This window comes from Saccostrea echinata, unplaced genomic scaffold (genome assembly GCF_033153115.1).
Source record: "Saccostrea echinata isolate AGI-Se365-2 ecotype Australia unplaced genomic scaffold, CSIRO_AGI_Sech_v1 ptg000001l, whole genome shotgun sequence".
NCBI lineage: Eukaryota > Metazoa > Mollusca > Bivalvia > Ostreida > Ostreidae > Saccostrea > Saccostrea echinata.
Genome location: NW_026889750.1, coordinates 41,271,448 through 41,294,794, shown reverse-complemented (window position 1 = coordinate 41,294,794; position 23,347 = coordinate 41,271,448). Strand labels below are relative to the sequence as shown.

General features: G+C 33.2%; 2 protein-coding genes across 2 annotated transcripts in view; both read left to right on the top strand.

Annotated features, from left to right (window-relative positions):
* LOC133197537 (uncharacterized) overlaps nt 1–23,347 on the top strand; it is a 37,278-nt gene that overhangs the window by 8,686 nt on the left and 5,245 nt on the right. The window contains exons 2-16 of the mRNA XM_061333624.1: nt 167–246; nt 801–917; nt 2,140–2,394; nt 2,872–3,228; nt 7,271–7,372; nt 7,587–7,696; nt 7,809–8,006; nt 8,118–8,183; nt 8,328–8,445; nt 8,530–8,586; nt 8,687–8,753; nt 11,200–11,326; nt 11,489–11,598; nt 14,081–14,183; nt 15,569–15,725. Coding sequence (XP_061189608.1) covers nt 167–246; nt 801–917; nt 2,140–2,394; nt 2,872–3,228; nt 7,271–7,372; nt 7,587–7,696; nt 7,809–8,006; nt 8,118–8,183; nt 8,328–8,445; nt 8,530–8,586; nt 8,687–8,753; nt 11,200–11,326; nt 11,489–11,598; nt 14,081–14,183; nt 15,569–15,725 — 2,024 coding nt within the window. The remainder of the gene's footprint in view (nt 1–166; nt 247–800; nt 918–2,139; nt 2,395–2,871; nt 3,229–7,270; nt 7,373–7,586; nt 7,697–7,808; nt 8,007–8,117; nt 8,184–8,327; nt 8,446–8,529; nt 8,587–8,686; nt 8,754–11,199; nt 11,327–11,488; nt 11,599–14,080; nt 14,184–15,568; nt 15,726–23,347) is intronic.
* LOC133181442 (uncharacterized) lies at nt 17,685–20,448 on the top strand. The gene is made up of 4 exons (XM_061315954.1): nt 17,685–17,963; nt 18,740–18,927; nt 19,698–19,814; nt 20,289–20,448. Exons 1-4 carry the CDS (start codon nt 17,685–17,687, stop codon nt 20,446–20,448), a joined length of 744 nt encoding a protein of 247 aa, XP_061171938.1.

Sequence of the window (23,347 nt, the reverse complement as noted above, 5' to 3'; positions counted from 1 at the left end):
TTTTTTTTTCTTTTTTTTTAAAAACCCTAAAAAAAATAAATAAAATAAAATGTTAACTAACACTTGAATTTTTTTTCAGAAATAAATATATAAACTTGTCACATTTTCAATATTTTGTAATTTTTGTATTTTTGATGTTTTCAACATAAAATGTATGTTTTTATAGCTATTTGAATGGTTCCTTAAATTATATTTGTGAATGTCCGTACGGATACACTGGAGAATGGTGCGAAATCAAACAAGATGGTATGTTACCTTTATAACAGGTGTAAATACATGGATAAAATATTAGTTACTCTGTTCTCTTTCTCAAAAAACATAACCTTGAGAAATGCAATGTTTGTATATTAATTATAACTGAAATTCAATATGAAAAAAACCCAGCAAATTATTTCCCTCTAGAGATAGAGCATAATAAAACTAAAATAATAGCCTTAACTGATTGATCCTCACTTTTACAAAATTTCCCCAGAATTTTGCAAAATCCAGAAACATTAAGAACATTGTAATTCTCAGGTGACAATATAAGGTAGATGATATTAACTGTATTTCACAGAGCAATCTAAATATATATTTGAGGGACATAAGGTATATACATATATTGTCAAAGCAGAACGACATATTCATACATGTAAATGTTAAATTTTTCAAAATTACTGGTTTCCCTGCAGAAACTAGCAATAAATATCAGGAAACCAGATTAGTTAAAATAAAGAATATTTCTTGTTTTAAAATGAACTATATATATTTTTGAGTACAAAAATATGCAAATTGAAAAGTGAGCCATATTCATGTTTCAGAATGTTACTACTTAGCATGTGATCAAATCTGTTTGGAGATTCTTCCAGGGAAAATGGGTTGTGGATGTCAGGACGGGTACCGACTGAACAATGATGGAACAACGTGTTCAGTACAAGGTATCTAATAATCACGAGACTTTTTGTGAGCACAATGAGGCAATCAGATAATCAAGCAATTATTAATCGATATCCTGTAAAGGCCTTCTTTCTTCTACTAATGAAAATACGTGAATTCATGACACGTTTTTCACTTCAGCTTGCTTTCTACACATTCTTAATGATATTTAATAGAAAAATACCATAGTAATGCAAAAATTTCATAAGGGACTTACTATGTTATTTAATTTAAATGCCAGTTATGAAACAAAAATTAATGCTTAAATTGATGTAGAATAAAACATTGTGTTAATTGTCTTTTATTTATCTGATGCTATTGATAAGATTTACCAGATACATATACTTAGTATAAAGGTGTCTGGATACACATTAATGAGAACAACATTTATGTGTAACTTTGAAACAGTAATTTAACTAATATATGCATTTACAGAAAAAGTGATTGTAAATATTCACATTGAATGGGGAGAACAATTGTCCAATGAATCAGCAAATAATAAAAGTGATATTTTTTCTTATGTAAGTATTTCATATTCTACATTTACAATCGATTGAGGAGAAACAAATCATTAGATTAGGACTAACCACTGCTTATTGGCTACCTTGATTCTTACTCTTTTTAAAATTATTTTCAATACAGATTTTAAGTCAACTACATCAACACAAAATTGAAAGCAAGAAGTATTTTACCGAGGATACTAAAAGGTGTAAAAATTTTTTTTTTTTAATTTTAAGTTCAGTCACTATCATTAGTATTGAAAATTAACCATTATTGTGAAGTATGTTTTTTTTAAATCCTTCAATTGCACATTTAAGTGTATTTCTTTGATTTCATAATTAAAATTCCATTTCCCCCTTGGGAAAAATACTTCTTTCCTTAGATCAGAAGTGCTAAAAATGGAAGAACTACGTTTTACGATAGACAGTCATGACAAGAACACTACGATTGAAGTAATTAATAGACTTCGCAATAACTTACCCGAAGATATAAATGGGGGAAATAAATTGACTTATTCGATAGTCGAAGGTAAATTGTTCCTTGATTTACAAGCTTTGTTGATTTTTTGCCAAAATAAAGTTTGGATATTGAAGATGTTAAAAATATCTGTAAATCTATTGTAAATTCTGTGGTTGAACAAAAAATGAATTCCAGACGAAAAAAATACTTCGAACACACTCTACCAGTCCAAATAAACCGATTTATTTACTTTTTTTTCTGTAGAATTGCAAATCGTCGAAATGGTTACGGGGAATGGTGGAGCAGGTTATGAAGCTTACACAAACGAAAACCAGTTTTTAACCATTTCATGTATTGTAAAGGGAGATAATTCCACCAGATTCAGATGGTACAAGGATGGTATGCTGGTAGATTTCTCGATCTCTCCTCGTAGTGCCTACCATAGAGTGGTTATGTCCAATACTGAAGGAATTATACGTTCGGTTTTATATTATGCTCAAGTAAAGAAATATGATGAAGGTAGGTAAACAGTTTTAGAAAAATGTTAATTTAGTAAGAGTTATTTCTCGTTGGCCACCAAATTGGAGAATTCCTTCATTATTCAACAACTTTAAAGTTGTTATACTGGCCTTTGAGGTATAGAAAACTTTGTTTTTATGAAGAATACACGTTTGCTAAGGCCTTCTTTTTCTCATTTTTTTTATATTGTAAAGATTGCTTCCCATATATTCCTGCTACACAAGTTTAGTTTTTGTAAATTAAAGAGGAAATTTCACTAGCTGCACTTTCACCTCCAAGATTGCAGCCAACGTAATAACTTGGTTGGAAATACGTCATACGAAAACTATATGTATCTGCAAATATGCAATCATTTGTCACTTGGCTAAATTTTTTAGAAACAGAATTGTACAAGTATCTACTTCATGAATCATATCTTGAAAATCCTGTACGAGTGAAATGTTACATTTATCGTTTTTTTTATTTTCCCCAAAATAGGACAATTCACTTGTGTAGCCACCGCTGGGACAACAGAAAAACGCCGTTCTATACATATAGTTGTTCTGTCGAGCCCTCTGATCTATGTACCAAATAGACAGCTAATTATATCAGCTAATAACTCGATTCGAATTCCATGTTTTTCCATCAATGAGCCATATAATTCATTTCAATACAAATGGTTTGAAAATGGAGTTCCAATAAAATGGCATACACCTAACCGCATACCGGAGACGCTATTACCAGCTGGGAGTCAGTTGGTTGCTAAAGGAATAACACAGAATACAAATTTTACCTGCCAGGTGACGAACCAAGTAGGAGAGAGAAATGTAACAATACATATCTTTGTCGCCAAAGGTAAAGCTTTCTTATTCATTTAAAGGTCAAAGGTAACAGAATGCAACTCCCGTCCTGTAGTGTGTGATTTTCTTGGGGGGGGGGGGGGTATATTGTTATTGATCCAGTTGTAATTTTGTTTGCAGGAGGTCTTTCACATGGCTTGTAAAATCTGATTGAAACTTCACAGTATTAATGTTCACCACGTTTGCATTGAAACAGAGGAAATTTTAAAATCTCATTTTTCTAGGAAACTTCCCAGCCATATCTTTTGAAACTTTTTAAGTTTTCTTTCATTAGTAATATTTCGCATCACCTGCAAATGGAGTTTATTTCTTTCTAATTCTATACTTAAAAGCAAGTTTTGAATTTTTAAACAGAGGCAGGAAACTGACAAAGAAGTTAATAGTACAGTGTTTTAAACTACTCTGGTTGTTATAATGACCTTGTTTAAAAATTATACAACCTATCGTAGGGCTATTTTGACCAAGTTTTCCACCAATTGTGAGGTCATCAGTTTTATTGCAATTTCGCTACCGATTACTTCATTTACCTGATGAAAACATAAGGCTCACGGCGGGTGTGACGGGTTGACAGGGGATGCTTATTCCTCCCATACACCTGCTCCCACCTCTGTTGTTCTCAGAGGTCTTTTTTTGCCCCTATTCAGGATTCTTTTTTTTTTTTACTGGACGTATGAGATTGATTACTGTTCTTTATCTGTACTTTTCAAGTTCAAATGACTTCTTAAACAAGAATAGATACGGGTTACCCCATATCCAAGATATTCGACTTTTAATTTTACTCGAATTTTCACGTACTTTGCTCAGCTGATCTCTAAAAGAAAAAAAAATGCACTTGTTATGAAACTAGTTCTTCAATCCGTAGCAAATACTGTCACCAGTATTGCGTCACTAGCAAACAGGGCACACACCTGTGATTGCAAGACCAAATAGTCCAGGTCTACACACGTGCGATCAGAAAGTCAATCGCATCTAAACACGTTCGATCAGAAAGTCAATTGCATCTAAACTCGTTTTTTTTTTCGGTTGTCGGGAAGTACTGAGAAGTTGCGATTGCAGCTGTTATATAACCATTCCGTCAGTAAACAGTTCAAAAAAGAAAACACACACACACACACAATGATTATCATTGTCTATCATAAGAAATTGTTTGATAATTAACGAACAGTAATCATGAAAGTATTGTAATTTGTGAAAAGATTGTCAATCGAAAAATGACCTACATATTTTCGGGAAAAAGGCTGAGGAGGCAGCTCGCGTAGGAATATGAATACTTCTTATTTAAATTTCTGGGGATAAAATGATTTTCTTAAAATCATATTAGGTTAATTTTGTTGTCTTCCATGTGCAACATACACATCGATATTCTAAACATTTGTCGTAATGTTGTATCTGCTGATCATGAATGGAACTATATTTTTACAGAGCAATTGTGTGAAGAGTACCTGACTTTATAATATATTTTGAATAGATAGTATGCACTGATATAATATTAAAAAAGAAACAAAAACCAGGAATGTCTTCTTAATTCGATTTTTTTTTCTTCTTCTAATAAGAAATATTAATGTATGTCTCTCATGTTGTTGGGGTTTCAAATTTCCATAAATGCTGCTGTTGCCATGGAAAAAAATGGGAATGTTTCTGAAAGTTTGATATTTTGCATTTAAAAAAAAGTTGCACATTCTGCTTTAAAATCGAATAGAGCAGCGTTGAAAGTGGCCCATTCTACAATAGAATGCAAGGTTTCTAGTAATGTTCTATTTATAACCTAGAATGTAATTTAACTGTGAATGAAATGTAAAGATAATGAACAGTGATCCTGTTCAAAAGTCCAATTAAACAATACAAATGTAGAGCAGTGCAAATACCCCCCCCCCCCCCCCCCGAGGATCTGGTGCCAAGAAAATACCCATTTTAAAGAAGAGGTAGCACTTTTTAGGTCACCTGAGTCACTCAGGTGACCTATTGCTATCTGTTTTTGTCCGTCGTCGTGCGTCGTCCGTCGTGCGTTAACTTTTGAACATTTTTAACTTCTTCTCTAGAACCGCTCAACCAATTTCAACCAAATTTGGTATATAGCATCTATGGGTGAAGGGGAACAAAAATTGTGAATTTCATGGTCCCTGCCCCCCCGGGGCCTGAGGGGTGGGGCTAAAACCACCAAAAATAATGCAATCTTTAAAAATCTTCTTCTTTACTCCCGGACATGAAGCAGTCAAACTGTTGGCATCATTGTAATAAGCATTGAGCCCTCTACCAAAATTGTGAAATTCATGGCCCCAGGGTTAGGGGTTCTGGCCCCAGGGTGGGGCTATATAGATCATATAGTGAAAGTGCATAAATTCTTTGAAAATCTTCTTCTCTGCTCCTGGGTATTAAATAAAGTTACTAAGTACATAGTTATGATGAGCAAGACTGTCTCTTCCAAAATTGTGAAATTCATGGCCCCAGGGTCAGGGGTTCTGGTGTTAGGGTGGGGCTGTATTGATTATATAGTGAAAATGCATTAATTCTTTGAAAATCTTCTTCTCTGCTCCTGGGTATTAAATAAAGGAACTAAGTACATAGTTATGATGAGCAAGAGTGCCTCTTCCAAAATTGTGAAATTCATGGCCCCAGGGTCAGGGGTTCTGGCCCCAGGGTGGGGCTATATAGATCATATAGTGAAAATGCATTAATTCTTTGAAAATCTTCTTCTCTGCTCCTGGGTATTAAATAAAGGAACTAAGTACATAGTTATGATGAGCAAGAGTGCCTCTTCCAAAATTGTGAAATTTATTGCCCCAGGGTCAGGGGTTCTGGCCCCAGGGTGGGGCTATATAGATCATATAGTGAAAGTGCATTAATTCTTTGAAAATCTTCTTCTCTGCTCCTGGGTATTAAATAAAGTTACCAAGTACATAGTTATGATGAGCAAGAGTGCCTCTTCCAAAATTGTGAAATTCATGGCCCCAGGGTCAGGGGTTCTGGTGTTAGGGTGGGGCTGTATTGATTATATAGTGAAAATGCATTAATTCTTTGAAAATCTTCTTCTCTGCTCCTGGGTATTAAATAAAGGAACTAAGTACATAGTTATGATGAGCAAGAGTGCCTCTTCCAAAATTGTGAAATTCATGGCCCCAGGGTCAGGGGTTCTGGTGTTAGGGCAGGGCTCTATAAATTATATAGTGAAAATGCATTAATTCTTCGAAAATCTTCTTCTTTGCTCCTGGGTATTTAATAAAGTAACTAAGTACGTAGTTATGATGAGGAGGTGGGCCTCTTCCAGAATTGTGAAAGCCATGGCCCCTGGGTCAGGGGTTCTGGTGTTAGGGCGGGGCTCTATTGATTATATAGTAAAAATGCTTTAATTTTTTGAAAATCTTCTTCTCTGCTCCTGGGTATTATTTAAACAAACTAAGTGCATGGTTATGATGCATAAGGATGCCTTTTCAAAAATTGTGAATTTCATGGCCCCAGGGTCAGGGGTTCTGGTGTTAGGGTGGGGCTGTATTGATTATATAGTGAAAATGCATTGATTCTTTGAAAATCTTCTTCTCTGCTACTGGAGACTATTTAAACGCATAAGGATGCCTTTTCAAGAATTGTGAATTTCATGGCCCCAGGGTCAGGGGTTCTGGTGTTAGGGCGGGGCTCTATTGATTATATAGTGAAAATGCATTGATTCTTTGAAAAACTTCTCTGCTACTGGAGATTATTTAAACAAACTAAGTGCATGATTATGATAGACAAGGATGCCTCTTCCAAAATTTTTAAATATATGGCCTCAGTTTTTGGGGTTCTTGAGGAGGGGGGGGGGGGGGCTAGGGCAACAATGCTTCATCTATCAGTGTATTTAACTTCTAAATTGTTGTATTATACTCAGGTGACCGTTAAGGCCCTTGGGCCTCTTGTTTTTTTAAATATTTCTTTTTAGAATTTGACAGCAGGTATAAGATACCTGAAAAACATGATACCTTCAACATAGTGTTACCAAAGATTGTTTTAATTTTCATGATGGGAAATCAGTAGAAATCTATTACAATGTTGTTTATTTATAGATATACATCTGGTTTGTCCTGCAGAAGTATACTTGGATATTCTATGGCCGGAAACAGAGAATGGTCATTTTACAAAACAGAGTTGTCCTCCTAAATTTGGAGGTAGTTTGCAAGTTTAGAATTTAAATGTTTTTTCCTATCTTAAAATTGTTCATTTTCTCGAAGCAAACCAGCTATTGCTCATTTATCGTTGTATTCATTTAAGCCTTTTTTCTCTTTACTAGTAAATGAATAGATGATATTGCTCCACTTTTCTCACAATTTCGTAAAATCAATTGTTCTATTACTTATTCTTAGTTCAGTAAACGGTTTTTAGGTTTTTCGGAGCGCTCCTGTATTTGTGACAATAGCAGTAAAATCTGTAGATGGAATGAACCAAATCTCCTTAAATGTCAATCCAATGACTTGATTGAAATATATGACAAGGTATGCTGACAACTAAACTGAACTAGAGAATCATATGTCACCATCTACTGAGGAATGATCATATATCAAGCTTATCCATTTGATGATAAATATTAATGCATTCGTATTTTAGGTGGAGGTACTTCGCCAGGGATATCGTTCCACAACAATAACAAAGATTTTAAAAGAGCTATACTACTTTGCTCAAATCCAGAACACGACAATAAATGTTGGTGACGCTGAACTCCTTACAAGTGTTTTACGGCGGATTTTGGAGTATATGTGGGCTTTTCCAGAAGTAGCCACAACTGATGACAGAATTTCATTTGAAGTACGTAAGTTGATGAAGGGAAATCGTAAATACTGTGATATCCACTCAAGATGAACCTTTTCCTGAAAAATTTAAATCGCTTGTTTGATAAAAGTTTATATTTTTCCTCAGGATATCATAAATATAATGGATCGTCTTCTGACGGTAACGAAGGATTTACCATTGAAAATAAAGCAGGTACATTAGTACATAATCAGATAACGAAAAGAAAAGACGAATGCTTCTGATTGGAAGGTGACAGAATTTTCATAGTATTATTTTTTTTTTCAACTTACTACATAAAAAAAGTGTTATAAAATACATTTATTTTTCCTTTCATAGAGACTGACCCTAGGAATAAATATTTTACATATGTCGGCGTATTTGGCCCGTAGATCCTTTAAACAATTGTTCCATGTAGAGGCTGGAAGTGGAAATAGCATCATGACAGACAATATTGGTAGAACATTGAAATCATGCAAAATAAACTTTCACGACATTTACTCCAGGCTTAGTATTAATGAGAAATCTTGTTGGTTTTCAGAAGTAGAGGAACTTGGAAGCCAAAGAAGCAAGTCTTTCGTATCAAACAACTCTCATGGTGATGAACAATGTGTTGTTATCAATAAAATTGTTTTTAACAAACAATTAAAGCATGTTTGTACATTACCTCAAAATTCTTCTATTTTATTTGTAAACAGGTGTGAATCTGACATCATTTAGATTCCAAAATCTTGAAAGCCATCTATCTGCCCAATGGCCTTTAAGGTAAGTTTGTTGAAAGTAAATATTATTTGAAAATGTCATTGTTGTGTAAAATATTGCAAATGAATATTATTAATTCAGATTTGATCAGAGGAATTAAAAAAAAATCAACCAATTTATTATATGATTGAATAATTCTTAGCTCTCTGATTAGCTGAGATCCAACATTGTAAAAAAAAGTACTACGTTATGTTCACCTACACAAGGTGAACATAAGAATTTACTTTTTTCAACATTGGACTAAAAATAGATCTGGAAATTCAAAACTGATACAAATAGTTTTGGAAAGTTATTTCACTGACACCCGACTTCCACTCAGTAGAACATAACATTTAGGCATTTGGCATTGGGATGGGGGTGTAGGGGGTCTTCCCTTCCTCAAACACACTTCTTTCTGAACGTAAATCTTAACTTTTCACATAGTATGAATATGTTCATTGAATGGCTGGTTGCCCCCTCCAAAGACCCTATTAATAGACCCTGACTTACCCCGAAATAAAATTAGGAGTTTGGATAATTCTCCTTGGGAAGGGGGGGGGGGAGGGGGCTAGTCAAGATTTTTTTTGTAAGTTGTCAATTTCTCTTTCTTATAATGCCCCCTCCCTTTTCAAAATCGTTCGTATACGTGTCTGACATTTAATTTTTTTTCTACATCGCACTTGAAATAGATTTTCAAAATGCCAAGTTAATGCAACTGGTTATGTTTATTTTAACCCCACTTCACTCATTTGCGTTTGGTTTAGACTACAGCAAATGGCATAGACTACTTTATTACTTTATATCATTTAATCATATAATAAAAGAATTATTGCTGTTGTTAAAGTCAATACAATGATTTAGCCAATATTCATTGAAATGTTAAATAGACTTTATGAAAACTGAATAATATATTTTAAATTTAACTGAAGAATATGTAAAATTACAAAATCAAGTTCAATTAAGATATTTCAATTCCATAAACGACTGAATGCTATATCGATGTTGTCTCAATACAGAATACCTGAAATGGTTTTTGTATCGGATCTGGTAGCCGTGTACATTGAACAGAGTGTACCATCAGAATTATCACCATCTTTGAATGTCGTATCAGCTAATATAACTGTAAATATTGTAAGTATGTAATTTTTAAAACGTGAAGTTTTCTTCGTTTTTGTGTCGCCTCCAGAGCAGAGCGGCACTAAGGGATCACTTTACCCGGCGTCTGTCTGTCCGTCTGTCACACATTATATCTCAAGAACTGTAAGAGGTATGGATTTGATATTTTGTACATATAATGCTTGGCACTATGGTTTTTGTCAATTACCATGGTTATTGAACTCGTGACCTTTGACCTTGGCCTTTGACCTACTTTTCAAAATATTTCATAGTGCCGATATACAGCATATTTTTGACATTGAAGAAGTAAGTCTATGCTATCTAGCATGTGCACTGTTTGTCATAAGACAATATGGAAAAAAAATCCAGCATTACAATCCACTTGACCTTGACCTACTTCGCAAAAATATCTCGGGCAGTTTAATTAAACCTATGACTTTTGAGAGGCAGGGTATAGGTAATTAGCATTTATACATGTACATGTTTATGAGCTCATGATAGTGTACTTTGAAACCGTTTGGACAAACTAATATTTAAATACTAAGAGAATACATCGGGATTGGTATTCCGCAATGGGTCTTGTAGACTGAGAACTGCAGTAAAGACAGACTGAGAAATCTCTTTTGAATGATGATTGGAAACACGTTTAGCTTATAAAAAAGTACTTTGAAACTGCATGCTTTTCAGTTACCATACAAACGTATTTAAATACCATAAAAATGCGTCGGGGTCGGTATTCAACAATGGATCGTGTAGACTGACAATTGTAATAAGACAGACTGAAATCTCTTTCGGAGGATTGTTGGAAACACGTATTAAATAAAATGAAAAATAGTCATTTATAATAATTTCTATTAAATTATTCATTTGAGAGTAATGGTACCTTATTTTCTTTGATTGTCAGATTCTATCGCAGTCTAATTATACCATTCATGGATGCCATTTTCTCTTTGCAGGCATATGCATGAACTATCAGTCTATCATGTTATAGTAAATAAAAAGCTGACCCCTCTTAGTTTTATGTACACCTTTAGTGAAGCTACAAAGCAGGCGACACATGCGTTCTTTGGAACACTCTAGTTATTGAAATATTATGTCTATGGTTTTCATATTTTCAAAATTATTTCATCAAAAGGATTTATTTTTTAAAAATATCCTTTTATAAATGCATTCTAAAAGATATGAACATGATCATTTTAAGGACAAACACCGTGATATTGAAGATTATGCATGTCTTTCATGGGAAAGAAATAAAAGGTAAAGTTATTTGAAAAACTAAATAATCCTGAAAATACATTTTAAGTCTGAACTATTGTTAAGTTGTACATATATTATTCGTTTGTGTATTGACTAGGCAGCCCAATGTTTATTCGTGGAGGAATACTAGCTGCTCCATAGTTTCTATTGTGACAGATGCCGTCACATGCCACTGTGATCTTCCAGTACTAATAATCATAGTAGGACTTACCTCTAATATGACAGTACGTGTATGACATTTTTGAAATTTATTACGTATATTTCTAATCCGTTATTCAAGTGACATTCCTCTTAATCATTCCTCAGAAAAGTACACCGTGTCTGATTTATTTCACATGATTAGTATCATCTTTTTTGCCATTTGTTAATTAAAATCCTATTTTCAGAGTCCTTTCGATGTATCATCCAGTCGGGCATCCGTGGTTGTTATTTTAAGTCACGTGATCTCTTTATTTGGGTTACTTGTCTGCATTTTAATCTTTGCAATAAATTGGAGGTAATGATTTTATATAGCTTAATAAATTAGATAAAGTACAAAATTCATGCATGCAGTAAAATTAGTCATAAAAACATCCTTTGACTGCTGAATTTTTAAAAATGTTCTTACATTTATTTATGTATATTTTTTTGCATGTAAATGACAGGTGTACAAGAGAGTTATTATCGAGATCTTTTAGGGGCATGATTTAAGAATTATAGTAGCTTTATTGTAAAAAAATGAACAAACAATATAAATATATCATGTTACCAATGTTACCAATACTTAAGCAATAATTTGCCAAGGGAAAGGGAACCCGATCCCAATGTACATTAACATGTGCATGTAAGGCTTAACGTTTCTACCATACACCTCTCCATTTTATACATGTATATAAATGATGACGCGGAGGTTGACAATGGTTTTCCTTAGGGTGTCAATTTCGACTGTTATCCTGAAAAGAGGCACCATTTATCTTATTATACTTAATGTTTTATTGATTTGGATTTCAGCAAAGAAATTGTCGATCGTCGTTAAGTTCACATTTAGAAAGCTTTCAAACTCTGATTTTCTCAATAAAAAAAGCTTCAAAAAAATTACCGACCTCTTTATTGTTTGTTTGATGCTCAAAGAGTCGTTTATCATCTAAAGTTTCGCTATTTCTGTACTCGCAAGCATGTTTCGTCTGTCGTTTGTTGTTTTCAATTAAGTCAAATCGGTCGCAAGTTTGATTGACGTCAAGTTCATTAGGCTTCTTTCAAACGCACAAGTGACGTTTTGAGAATTCTACTACGCGCATGATTTATTGTGTTACCCGTTTTCAAGTGTGTTGCTAACGCTGAGGGTAACAATATGGATTGTTAAATGCGTCTAAACCAATCATAGTTTAGTATTTAGCATGAAAGTATAATAAAATAAAATGTTTTAGGTTTACATGAAACTGAAGACATATTATCCATATCTTCATGGCGAGGAAATGTTTAGGCACATAGTGCAACCCCTGAACTTCCAAAATCGCCAATGAAAGCGGATGTGTTAATTCCCCTCCTTGTTGTTACATACATATAAGGAGATTCTGTTTCTAATAAAAGTCTCTCAGTTGGATTAGATTTTAGCCCTTGTATTTGTTCTCTGCTGTGCGGCATCCTTAGTAAAACAATGAATGTGGATCAGTTGATCTTGTCGGCAAAAAGATTTCAGTATATACAAGGTTCTGCATGAATGTCAATTCCAATAGGATCATCCACGGAGCCTTGAAGATGAAGAGTTACTAACTCTTGCATAGTCCAAAAACTACCGAAGGTTTCTTGTTTACGCCAGATCTTTGTTGGAACAGTTCGATCTAACACGATTTCCCGAACTGAAGATAACCACTCCTTGGAGGAAAAGAATCGCTTGACAGTCAGCTCACTGAAAAATTTTGGGGTGCATGCCTAAAGCCCTGACGAGACCGTATAAACCGAGGTCCCGTGTTGCAGCAGGTGTTGACACGAAAAAGATCCCTCACTGCTCAATGGCCAAGAGTGCCAAGTATACGTATACATTTGCAGTCCTCCACCGGCAAGTGGTGGCATCTCCATATGAGTGAAATATTATCGAGAGGGACGTTAAACAACAAACAAACTAAACCCAGCTTTCACCTACCGATAGAAAGCTTTTCTGGGTGAAATATATGGAGAGAACGAACAGTATTCAAGCTCAAAAGTCCATTTAACAATACAAATTTCGGAGCAGAGCAAACACGGGCCTCTTAAAAATCAGAGGTGGGATCAGATGCCCTTGAGGAGTGAGCATCCCCTGCCGACTTGTCAAACCCGCCCTGTGCTCCTTGTCAAGATCGGGAAATAATGGAAAAATCCGTCGACAATTCAGTGTGTAAATAATGACCTAACAATTAATATGAAAAACATCAGTCAGCATTTAATTTAATGATAAATTGTATTTGCTCACAAGGTCATTGTATCGACCATAGAACTTACGAAATGATTTTAAACGAGACAGCTGATATTCTTGTTTCATCAACTTGTTTGTCAGTAACTTATCTCGTTTTAGAAATTGTTCATGCATGCTCTTGCGTATCTAATCAACTGAGAGATATAAACCCCGTATGCAGGTGACGAAGGTATATTGCTGCATAAGGAAGGGAAGTTGACGATTGAAAAATTGAAGTCATCATGTTTATCATAAAGCTTGATTGTTAGATTACCCTTAACGTGTTTTTCTAGTAAAATATCCAAATATGCAACAGATGTGTCAGACTCTGTGGTATCTTTTACTTCAAGCTCACCGGGGCATATCATATCAACATAAGAATGGAAACAAGAAGTCTGTGAGCGAATGCCCACTAGTAATACCCCGGCTGTGATGTGAATATACACTCTCATGTTGACATTTTTACATTTACAGTTATTTACATTCCTTCCGAATTATTGGAGGTTGGTTTGAATGTTTTTATAGATTTACTAGTACTTCAATAATTTTTTGTAACCCACTTTTATAGATATTTAATTGGTGATCACTACGTCTTTTACTTGAGTTTCAACATTGTTTTGTTCCTGAACAACATTGTTTTCCTCATGTGTCACACGGGCATGGAAAATAAGGTAAAACTGAATCACACAGTTGTATTCTATAGGAAATGTGAGAATAAATTAACGTTCATGTATTACGTAACCGTACTTTACAATAATACTTTTTTTAGTATGATTCATTGTAAAATTAGCATACTGTACCTTGTTTTTCAATCTACTATGATACTTGATACTTTACTTTAAAGTTTGATTTATTAGGTGAAATTTTACGTTAGAGTTTTTTTTTCTGATATAAGGTTACAGACACTCTTTCGTTTTTGGAGTCATTCCTTTTTTTCTTATCACAAGGTACCTAATTCTATTTCAGGCACCCTCCTAAACTTGTATTTTATTAATTTATCAATCATAAGCCTACTTAAACATGACATAGTTCACTTTTAGAGACTTTTTTTCTTTTCTGATAAATCATTTCAGACGTCCTTTATCGAGCTTCTTTTAAACCGCTCATTTATTCATTCCTCGAAAATAACCTCAACAGACTTTACACAGGATACACTGACTTCCAGTTAGGGTTATAGTTGTACAAAAAAAAAAAAAAAAAAAAAAAAAAAAAAACAGAGCCCTCAGAATGAAAAGTCGGTAGCCTCTGGTTTTATTGTACACAATGACTCTAACTGGAAGTTGGTGTATGTTCTGTAAAGTCTTAAAATGTATTGAGGTAATTATCTAGGAATACATGTAAATAGGGGGATTCCAACAAAAAGGCTTGACGAAGATCATCTTGAACAATTTGTTGGAAAGAAAATAGTCTTAAAAGTGAAATATGGAGATTACGAACAGTAATTTAAAGTCAAAAGTCCATTGAAACAATACAAATCGGGAGCAGAGCAAGCACAGACCTCTATTTCATGTTAAAGACTTCAAGGTTAATGGTTGATAAATAAATAAAATACGAGCTTGAAGAGGAGTGTCAGAAATTAAGTTAGGTACCTTTTGGTAAGAAAAAGAAGGGGATACCCCATATACGAAACAAGTGCCTGTTGATTTAGAACATTAAAATCTCTCCAAATGATAGTTTGGGGAAAATATGCGGTAAAAGAAATGTTTCCTTTTAGTATAAAAATATCGTATTTGATAAATGATATAAATATAGCAATTCGGATTTCATAACAAAGTGACTTTTGACAAAATCTTGAAAACTTTTCAATAGTAAAAATACTTTTCTATCGGAAAAAACTATAAGTTTGATACTTTAATTTACTATGTCAAAAACTTAGATCTCAATTGGGTCTTCTAATATCTTTTTAGCTACAGTAGATTATTTTCTGTTAAATAAACGATGAATGAAAACATCACTTGCTTAAAAACACCGAGAAAAGCTGGGGTTGGGGTAATTTATACTTTTTTCCTTCTGATTTACTTTAAAATTTATTTCTTGATTTTTTTTTCATTTGTAGATTCTTGGGTTCATTGGTGAAATAGCAGCTTATTTCTTTTACATATCAGCATTTTCATTTGTATTGTTGGAAATATTCCATTTTTTCATCTTGACATCAACCTCAAAAGAATATAAAGCCGAGAAAAGATGTTCTAGATTCATTATCATTGGCTTGGGTAAGTATTTATAATCTATATCTGCGAGAAGTCGCCGGCGTGGCGCAGTGGTTAGAGTGTTGCGGTGTAAGGAGTTAATCCTTACGTCGTGGGTTCGAATTTCTCTGCGGGACGTGGAGACCGGTCCCTCGGTTGAGACAGTTTAAGTCGAGGTCCCATGTCACAGTAGGTGCTGGCGCGAAAAAGATGCCTTACTGCTCAATGGCCCTGAGTGCCGAGTAAAGCCCTCCGTTGGCAAGTGGCGGCGTCTCCATATGTGTGAAAAATTCTCGAGAGAGATGTTAAACAACAAAAAAATATATATATATCTGCGATAATGCATCAATAAACATTGTATGGATATTACTCGTTGAACTAAGAACATATTTGCACTTTCCTTTAAATATTTAGAACCTCCGTGGAGATTTGACCTTTGATAATGACATCTTAGAAGAATGACACCTTGATATGACGTAAATAGGAAAAGTAAAATAGCTGTCATCAATAAAATAAAAGAAAACAACTAAAACTGATGTGTCAAATTGAAAAAAAATTGTAATTAGGAGGCTCAATATCTTTATTTCTTAATATCTGCCTTGAAGAACTCGCAAAATTTATTCATCATTTCAAATCATTTGTTAAAGCTAAATAATATAAAATCACGCTATTTAGATATGCTTTATATCTTACACGGCTATCTTAAATATGATTTGTAATTATTCCTGTACATACAAGGAAAAATGTATTGATGTAAAGACATTTAAGGAATATTAAGAATATTGCCTTACATTTCAAGTGCCCTTTATATTCTATGACGGAATTTTTCATATTGTTGACAATAAGAAAAGATCAGACAAATTTAATTAATTTTCATAGGAAAACATTACATATGACGCATAATTCACATTTATATCAAACCAACACACATGGCAAATAATTTTAATATTTATTCTAAATTTTCCTTTTGAGACCTTTTCAGCTAAGTACCAGTAGGCAGTCGCCCGCGTGGCACAGGGATTAGAGGGTTTGCTCTAGAGTCGCTGAGAAAGGATCTGATCCTTGTGTAGTGGGTTCGAATCCACTATGTGACGCGGGGCGTAGACCAGTCCTTTGCATAAGACCGTATAAACCGAGGTCCCGGTCGGTTTATATATTTTCTCATACCTTTAACAAATTACATGCATTTACATACACAAGTATATTGTTGATCATTAAACATTGTGATTATATATGTACATGTAATTCTGAACAAGTGCTGATAATGCCTGTATTATGGATTTCCCCACTAACAGCACATCACATTCCTGACCATTCAAATGCAACAGAACTTTTAATGAGCCAATATATTTTCAGGGACCTATATACTAACGTAGTTAGTATATAGGTCCCTGATATTTTCAAACTTTTAAAAGTAACAACTTCTTAATCATTCCATACCTAATTTGTTTTTAAAATAAAGATCTACATGTAATTTTTCTCTTGTGATGACAATTTGTACTCATTGACATTAGTTATTTTTAATAACCAGAAACAATTCAATGCATATTAAAAATTCAGTCTCGTGCATTTTTTTAGAATAAGGATTGATGACAAAAGAGCATAAACACATGCTAGCATCCCACATATCGGTACATATGTTAAGTTGTTTTTATACTTTTATATTGTTAGCTGAAATATGCATGCATGCATTTTTTTTTTTTGGCCAGGAACTTTAAAGGTCAGTTTAAGTTATTAAATTATTAACAAAATTTCCCAATTAGAGATCAAGAAGAATTTACCTGCATGAATTAAGTTGTTTGAACTGTCCACTGATTAAGTTAATCACAGAGTTCCCATAATTGAAAGAGTATATAAATTATCATGATTAGGAGAAGTTCATTACAATATGTGATAGGCAAAGATTTTAAGCAAACAATATTCAGAGTGTGTTAGGACAATTTTGAAGAGACAGCTAGTGTTCGATCAGTATCAAACTACATCATGGATGGTACTTTCTATCAAAATTTGTTATTTATCAATGCGGACTACAACTATAGTGCAACTGGTTCTGTGCAGCACAGTACATCATATTTGCCCAAAAATAGTTCAAAGACTTGTGACTATAACTGCATTTGTTGTGTTCGATTCCATGTTGGAAACCCTTGCCCTTGTAATGCATCAAAAACATCCACTGGTACACAAACTGACCTTGAAGTTCCCCAGGGGCTTGATTCCGAGCAATTTTGGAAAAGAGGAACTTATGAGCACAACATTTTGCAGGTAAATAAATAATTTAATTTTATATTTTCTGAATTCTATTAGTATATGTTCATTTAGTAAGATTGACAATTAGAAAATAACAATATTCATATTGAGACAAAAGAATATCTCCTAGCCAGAGCTCGATATCTAGATAATACACATGCATGAAAAACATATTATTCAACATGCATGATGAATATAAAAAACAATGCTAATTAATCAAGACATAGAGAATTTTGTAAAATTGTTAATATGGATCAGATTAAATTTGATTATCATTAGATTATATAGTTAACAAATGTATTGGGGCTTGGGTAGCTATTATAAGCTGAAACATTAATATATACATCATGGTAATCTAACTAAGATTCAATCTATTAATCTTGTGATAGAAGGAGGGGGGGGTGTGTAAATTTTACTACAGTTTATCAATATAGGTATAAATAAAAAAAAAATCAGTGAATGATGCAGAGTTACACGTCGATTATTTTGAATGTTAAAAAGACTTAGAGGAGTTAATATATAGGGCTTATAAGATAATTTTATCTTAATTATCATTTGTAAACCATTAAATCTTATTCATTTACAACCCTTTAATTGTTGACAATTGTTCAAAAAAGAACAAGGAGGAAATATTTAACGTATTCAACAAAAGTGTAAATTTATCTTGTCTTAATCCTAAACTTATTTATTTTTCATAGTAAACATAATACATTTAATTCAATGAACTTATCTTGTTTTTGTTTTATACATAGAAGACAAGTTTTACATAAATTGCTTTTTTTTCCTTTTAGAAATCTGTACATGATTTTATACAAAAGCACAATCTCAGTGGGAAAACAGATGCCAGTTGGGAGCAAGCAACCAGTGAAATTATGACATCCTTCACCAAAGACATGGACCAATCTCAATCAAACCGACAGAAAGTCCAGCAGCGTATGCGAAAAGCCATCTATTGGATTAAATTCTATGGGAAGAAGAAGTAAGTAATTTTATTTCTTTTTTTTTTATTTTAGGAACAGTTGCATTTTAAACTTTACTCATTTTTTAAAATTTAAAAACAGTAAATTACATTTTTACATTATCATAGACATAATTTTTAAATTTACTTTTATTTCAAAAAAAAAAAAAAAAAAAAATTAGTCTCAGTCTTTGGTCAAAACCCAAGTGCTAGGATTTGTATATTTTAACATAACAACTGCAAGGGGGAACAATAGGTGATAAACTCACTGGGTCCCTCTGGTCACTACAATTTGCATAGATTATACAACAAACTAACAAAGAACTCATGGCATTGATAATTCAAAAATTCTAATTTATAAGCTAAAAAAAAATAAATAAATAAAAGTGCTCTGACTCTCATCATATTTACTTAAGACAAATAAATGATTTAAAAAAAAAATGTAAACTACATGTGTATTTTCATTGCAAAAATTTTTAGATTAAGAATTTATTTAAGACTGATGCAGTTATACATGTAAGATGCAATTGATGAGATTATAATTACCATGATCATGTTGATAATTAGGAACATATGTGCAATACTCTGTATGTACCAATATTATTTTAAATTTGTAAATTGTTTTGATTATTTTGTTAATAGATATACATGTATATTATATTCAGAAATATACATTTGTTCACTGTCAACATGGCCAGGAAACACAATATTAAATTATAGTGCAAATAATTAATCCTGCAGTATTTTTTTTATTATGATTATCTAATTAATGTATGTCTTTCTGATTTTAGAACTGAAGCTGTCAAGGATAGACAAAAATCAGTTTATCGCTTCTTGTGCAAGTCCAGAAACCGAAGAGCCAACACATTAACCGAAACAAGCACCTTGTTAAGGGGCGAGCATGATATGTAAGTTATTATTATAAGCATCTGTCAATGCTATTGACTAATATAAATTTATTTATTTCTATGTGTATTTTATTAAAGATTAGACGAGTTAAGTTCTGCTCCTGAGAGAAAAATTTGATCTCATAACACCCCCCCCCCCCCCAAAAAAAAAACCTTACATTTAAAGAATAAATAAAAACCATTCAATAAATAATGAGGGTGAAAATAACATTATAAATGTGTAAGACTGTGAATAAATCATAAAACTGTCCTTGTTAGGAATCACTCTTTATACTCATGCATCTTTATGTAGCTATTGATTATTTCTTCACATAACTTAAAATTCAGTGCAATCATAAGAATATCTTGTGACAGTGCTTTGATCTGAAAAGAGGAAATCATTATCCTTTAGCCCGGCCTCTTTGTCTTCCTTCAGCAAGTCAATCTACATGTTTTGCAAAATAATCTTATTAATGATTTTTCTCGAACTTTCAGAGGAGCAGACAATCGTGGAGCTGAAAATCTAGAAGATTCAACCCCAACGACAGCCATACACCTCTCTGATGATGACGACAGCTCAGACAGTGATGTCCCCTTGTCAGCTTACACCAAGAAAGGAAAGAAATCCACTAGATCCAAACATGCAACAAAATGACAGTAATTTTTGATTTTGAATCCTGTTGTTTTGTTGTTTGTTTATTTCTCTCAGACCGTACAATGGTATATGAGGTACATGAACATATTTACATATATACAAAATACAAAGTCAAGTAAGGAAGAGTAGTATCAAATGAAAGAGTATTACTGAAAACAGGCCAATATCTTTTTAACAAACAAAGACAGCTTTATCAGTGAGTCAACATTTGTGGTGGACATAAGATTCTCAAACTTATAAGTATTTACATGAAAACAATACTTCTTATCAATAAGTTTCATGAAGAAAAGTATGGACACTCCATTACATAATGGAATAAATCACCTAAAGTATTTTTATTACATAAATTACATATTCTTAAAGATCTGTCAGTATTAGTCCATCTACCAGCTTCGAATCCATGCACAAACATGAAAGAGCAAGACTGAAGTGTGTTACTACGAATTTGAATGTGGCTATACTGTACTGAAATGTGTTTTTTGTATAAATTTACCGAAATTCACTTTCTATACATGTAGTACTCTATGTCTTTGTATGTCTATTTATAGTTTAAACAAAAAAATCATGAAACTTGCACTATACTGCATTATCAATGATATATATATCATGTTTATGGAAATTATTTCATGTTTTTCATGTAGAAAAATAATATTAAATGATATTCATAACCAAATGTGTTATTTGCATTGTCACTTATTGATGAAATTCATGTCAGTTTCAACGAGCAGATTTTTAAAATCTTATTTGAAAATGTTGCATTATCTGTGTAGTGTGTATTAGCTTCCGTTCAAGTCACTAAGGTCACTGCAGGTACATGTGTATCTCGAATTTCCTTACGAGTCAAGGTGGTTTCACCTCCATTAGTAAGTCAAAATTGACACAAAAATGTTGAAAAAATAACACTGAAATCACTTGCAACATTGCATACTAACCTGCCAGTGGGTCGACGCATTTCTGTGAAACCCAAAGGTTGTCTTCATTATGTGCATGTTACACGTGCAGATCCAAAAAATTACCGACAAAGTCATAAAGAAGCTAGTAGGCTGAGGCACCATATCGAGTGCATAAAACTAGGCCTACCACAAAGTTGTAGGAATCGGTGACTTATTTTTCTAAGATATGGTGATTCTCCTTCACTTTTTAACTAATAACTTTATAGTTTCCTGACCAATACATCGCCATTTTTTTTCATTACCAGCCGGTGTCTTATAATCTCGGTATCTGGTTATTTCGGGACCTAGATAAAATTTTCAAGATTAGAGTGAAATGATTTACATGTACTATTAATATATATTGATTGCATCTTCGCTTTGTTGTTTTCACGAATTAAAAAGAAAACTTTTTGTGTGACACTTATTGCATTAAAAATGTACAGTGTACATGTATACCTCTGAACTTCCATTCAGACAATTAAAAAAATGAGGGAAAAATTAAAGACTGACAATGTTTCTCAAAATATATATATATGGCCCACAGGTACTCGCGGACAGGATTGCCCATACCCCTCCCCTTCCATATATACTTTTTTTTTTATTTGAATTTAACGTAAGAATGAGTCTGAATGATTTTTAATGGAATTTCATTTTCCTTAATACCACTCCACCTATACCCCCTTTTTGGCTGGAGTGGAGGGGGGTCTCATTTTGATGTATTCCCACCTAGCAAAATCTTTGAATTTCTTTTCTAAATCTAAATCTGCTTGGGTTTGCCCCACTTCGGCCAATCGCGAAAAGCATACAGATATGTAATGGGGAGCACCTTCTTATCTGGGTAAAATTGTGATTTTTACACCTGAGAGGTGCATAGGCAGTCTGTTTTAGGATAACCTGTAGATGTATTTTTCACCTGTGCAATTTCATCTTTCATTATCAGTCATGTACCTCTCATAAATATTGTTTCTTAGATATGGATTAACCAAATGTATTAATTATTATGTATTATCATTTTTTTTCTTAAAAAAAAGTTCAATTCTACTTGAAATTTTCCTCACAAAAATATGAAAAAGAGTAATGTTATTTCTGAATGAATAAATAAATAAATAAACCATTTTCAAGCCTTCTGAACCTAGAGAAATAATCTCAGTAATTATCAGCAATTCTCAGTACCGACATTAACTCTCATCAAATATCAGTAATTATCAGAACCCACAGTAAAAACGACAGTAAATATCAGTAATTATCAGAACCAACAGCAATTTTCAGTAACAACAGTAAAAAAAATATCAGCAAATATCAGCAATTCTCAGTACCATCAGTATAACATCAGTAAATATCAGAAATTACCAGTAAAAGTGGCACTATCAGTAATTTTTTAGGCCAGTAGTGACAGGTCTAAATTTGAAGTACTGCACAGGTCTATAGAAGTACTAATAATCAAATTACCACAACCGTAATAATTTAATTAAATAACATTTGAGTTGGTAAGTTTGCTGATGACTTATAGTGCTAAGGCTGATGATCTTCGTATGCTTAAATTTATTATTAGATTAGATTGATGACCTCTTAGGTATTTTAGGCCGATGAACAGATATTTGACCTGGGCTGCTAGACATGAAATTTGAAGTCCATGGCCTAGTATGCGTGTGTCCTCGACCATTGTTCAGTTTGCATAATTAATTAATGGGCTTAAGGTGAAACCGTACTCTCTACCATCGGCTCGTGCATTCACCTCTGTCGTTGCCTCGCGTATATCACAGTGATAAGCAAGAGAAATAGTGCTTTGTTTTAATTCATCCAAATTAAATGTTTGATCTAATTTTTGTCCTTCAAAATAGATATTTACTTAATAGATCTAGAATTAATAGTTTAATTTGACTTAATCCTTGGAATATATCTTTTTTACTTTGAGGCGAGCCCCTTTGAAGACGAGAGGAAGGAACGGCATCTCTGCATAGGAAAGT